The sequence below is a fragment of the Rhinopithecus bieti genome, unplaced genomic scaffold (genome assembly GCF_001698545.2).
Source record: "Rhinopithecus bieti isolate Rb0 unplaced genomic scaffold, ASM169854v2 scaffold_22442, whole genome shotgun sequence".
NCBI classification, from domain to species: domain Eukaryota; kingdom Metazoa; phylum Chordata; class Mammalia; order Primates; family Cercopithecidae; genus Rhinopithecus; species Rhinopithecus bieti.
This window is the reverse complement of record NW_016810717.1, coordinates 681,260-682,806: the sequence shown is the minus strand read 5'-3', so window position 1 is coordinate 682,806 and position 1,547 is coordinate 681,260. Positions and strand designations below refer to the sequence as shown.

General features: G+C 45.6%; 1 protein-coding gene across 8 annotated transcripts in view; it reads left to right on the top strand.

The window, feature by feature from the left end:
* Positions 1-1,547, top strand: part of FCGR2A (Fc gamma receptor IIa) — a 15,018-nt gene that overhangs the window by 3,754 nt on the left and 9,717 nt on the right. For 3 of the 8 annotated variants that reach the window (XM_017892669.1, XM_017892664.1, XM_017892666.1), the window contains exon 4: positions 1,054-1,308. The exons of the other annotated variants lie outside the window; for them this stretch is intronic. In XM_017892669.1, the coding sequence (XP_017748158.1) occupies positions 1,054-1,308 (255 nt within the window). The remainder of the gene's footprint in view (positions 1-1,053; positions 1,309-1,547) is intronic. 8 annotated transcript variants of the gene reach the window in all.

Here is a 1,547-nt window from a genome sequence, read left to right as displayed (position 1 = left end):
AAAAAAAAAAAAAAAAAAAAAAAAAAGAGGGCCAAGGGAGCTCAAAGGCCTCTTCTGCCATGTGAGGACACAGCAAGAAGCCTCAGTTCTGTGAACCAAGAAATGGGATCTTACGAAAGAAGCTGCAAGAACCTTGGTCTTGGATTTCCCAGCCTCCAGAACAGGGAGAAAGAAATTTCTGTTGTTTATAAACTACCCAGTTTATAGTATTTTGATATAGCAGCCAGAACAGACTAAGACAGGGTGGATGAGGCATGATTAAGGCTCTATTTTTTTTTTCTTTTTTTTTGAGACAGTGTCTCGTTCTGTCGTCCAGGCTGGAGTGCAGTGGCACCATCTTGGCTCACTGCAAGCTCCGCCTCCTGAGTTCATGCCATTCTCTTGCCTCAGCCTCCCAAGTACCTGGGACTACAGGCACCCACCACCACGCTTGGCTAATTTTTTATATTTTTAGTAGAGACGGGGCTTCACCGTGTTAGCCAGATTGGTCTCAATCTCCTGGCCTCGTGATCCACCTGCCTCGGCCTCCCAAAGTGCTGGGATTACAGGCGTGAGCCACCACACCCAGCTCTATTTTTTTTTTAAACCAGCAACAGCATGTGGAAAAAAGGGGGGAAAATGCTCTACTTCATTGTTAATACAGCTCGTGGCTGCCCACCCTCACTTCCCAAAGCTTGTACAAAATTTACCATTAAATTAGTAATCCCCAGACCACAAAAACTGATGGCTTCAGGCCCTGTCGGGTAGCCTCTACAGTTACTGAAATGCACTCATTTCTCTACTCAAACAAGTATTTTAAATTCCTCAGAATTGTTTTAAATATCTGTTCTGCATCTTTGAAACTTCTGAAAACTTCTGTTTTTTAGAGGTCCCATAGATATATAATCCCATATATTGCCTATAAGAGAATGCTCACATCTGTCATGAAGCATCTTCATTTCTCTCCACCAGACATCGTTTCAAGTTCTGTGAGTAATGTGCCTCTGAAAATGAGCTGAAAAACTCTTGGAATCTAGCCTTACAACCTTTTCTTATCGTATTTGTGTCTTTCAGAGTGGCTGGCGCTCCAGACCCCTAACCTGGAGTTCCAGGAGGGAGAAACCATCATGCTGAGGTGCCACAGCTGGAAGGACAAGCCTCTGATCAAGGTCACATTCTTCCAGAATGGAATATCCAAGAAATTTTCCCATGTGGATCCCAACTTCTCCATCCCACAAGCAAACCACAGTCACAGTGGTGATTACCACTGCACAGGAAACATAGGCTACACGTCATACTCATCCAAACCTGTGACCATCACTGTCCAAGGTATGGGGAATCTGCCAAGATGTAGGGAGGGGAGAAGAGGGGATGGACAAGCACTAAGGTCACATGGGTCTACACGGAGGTCTGAGAAAGGCCACAGCAGCAAAATTGGGCACTGGAGCAAAGAGGAGTGGTGTGGAGGCCTGGCTAAGTATTGGCCAATGAGCAGGAGTAGGGGCCAGAACTTGGAGCCGTCACCTCCCAGGTAATAGGTAGTCAGGCTCTTGTTCCACTTTGAAATG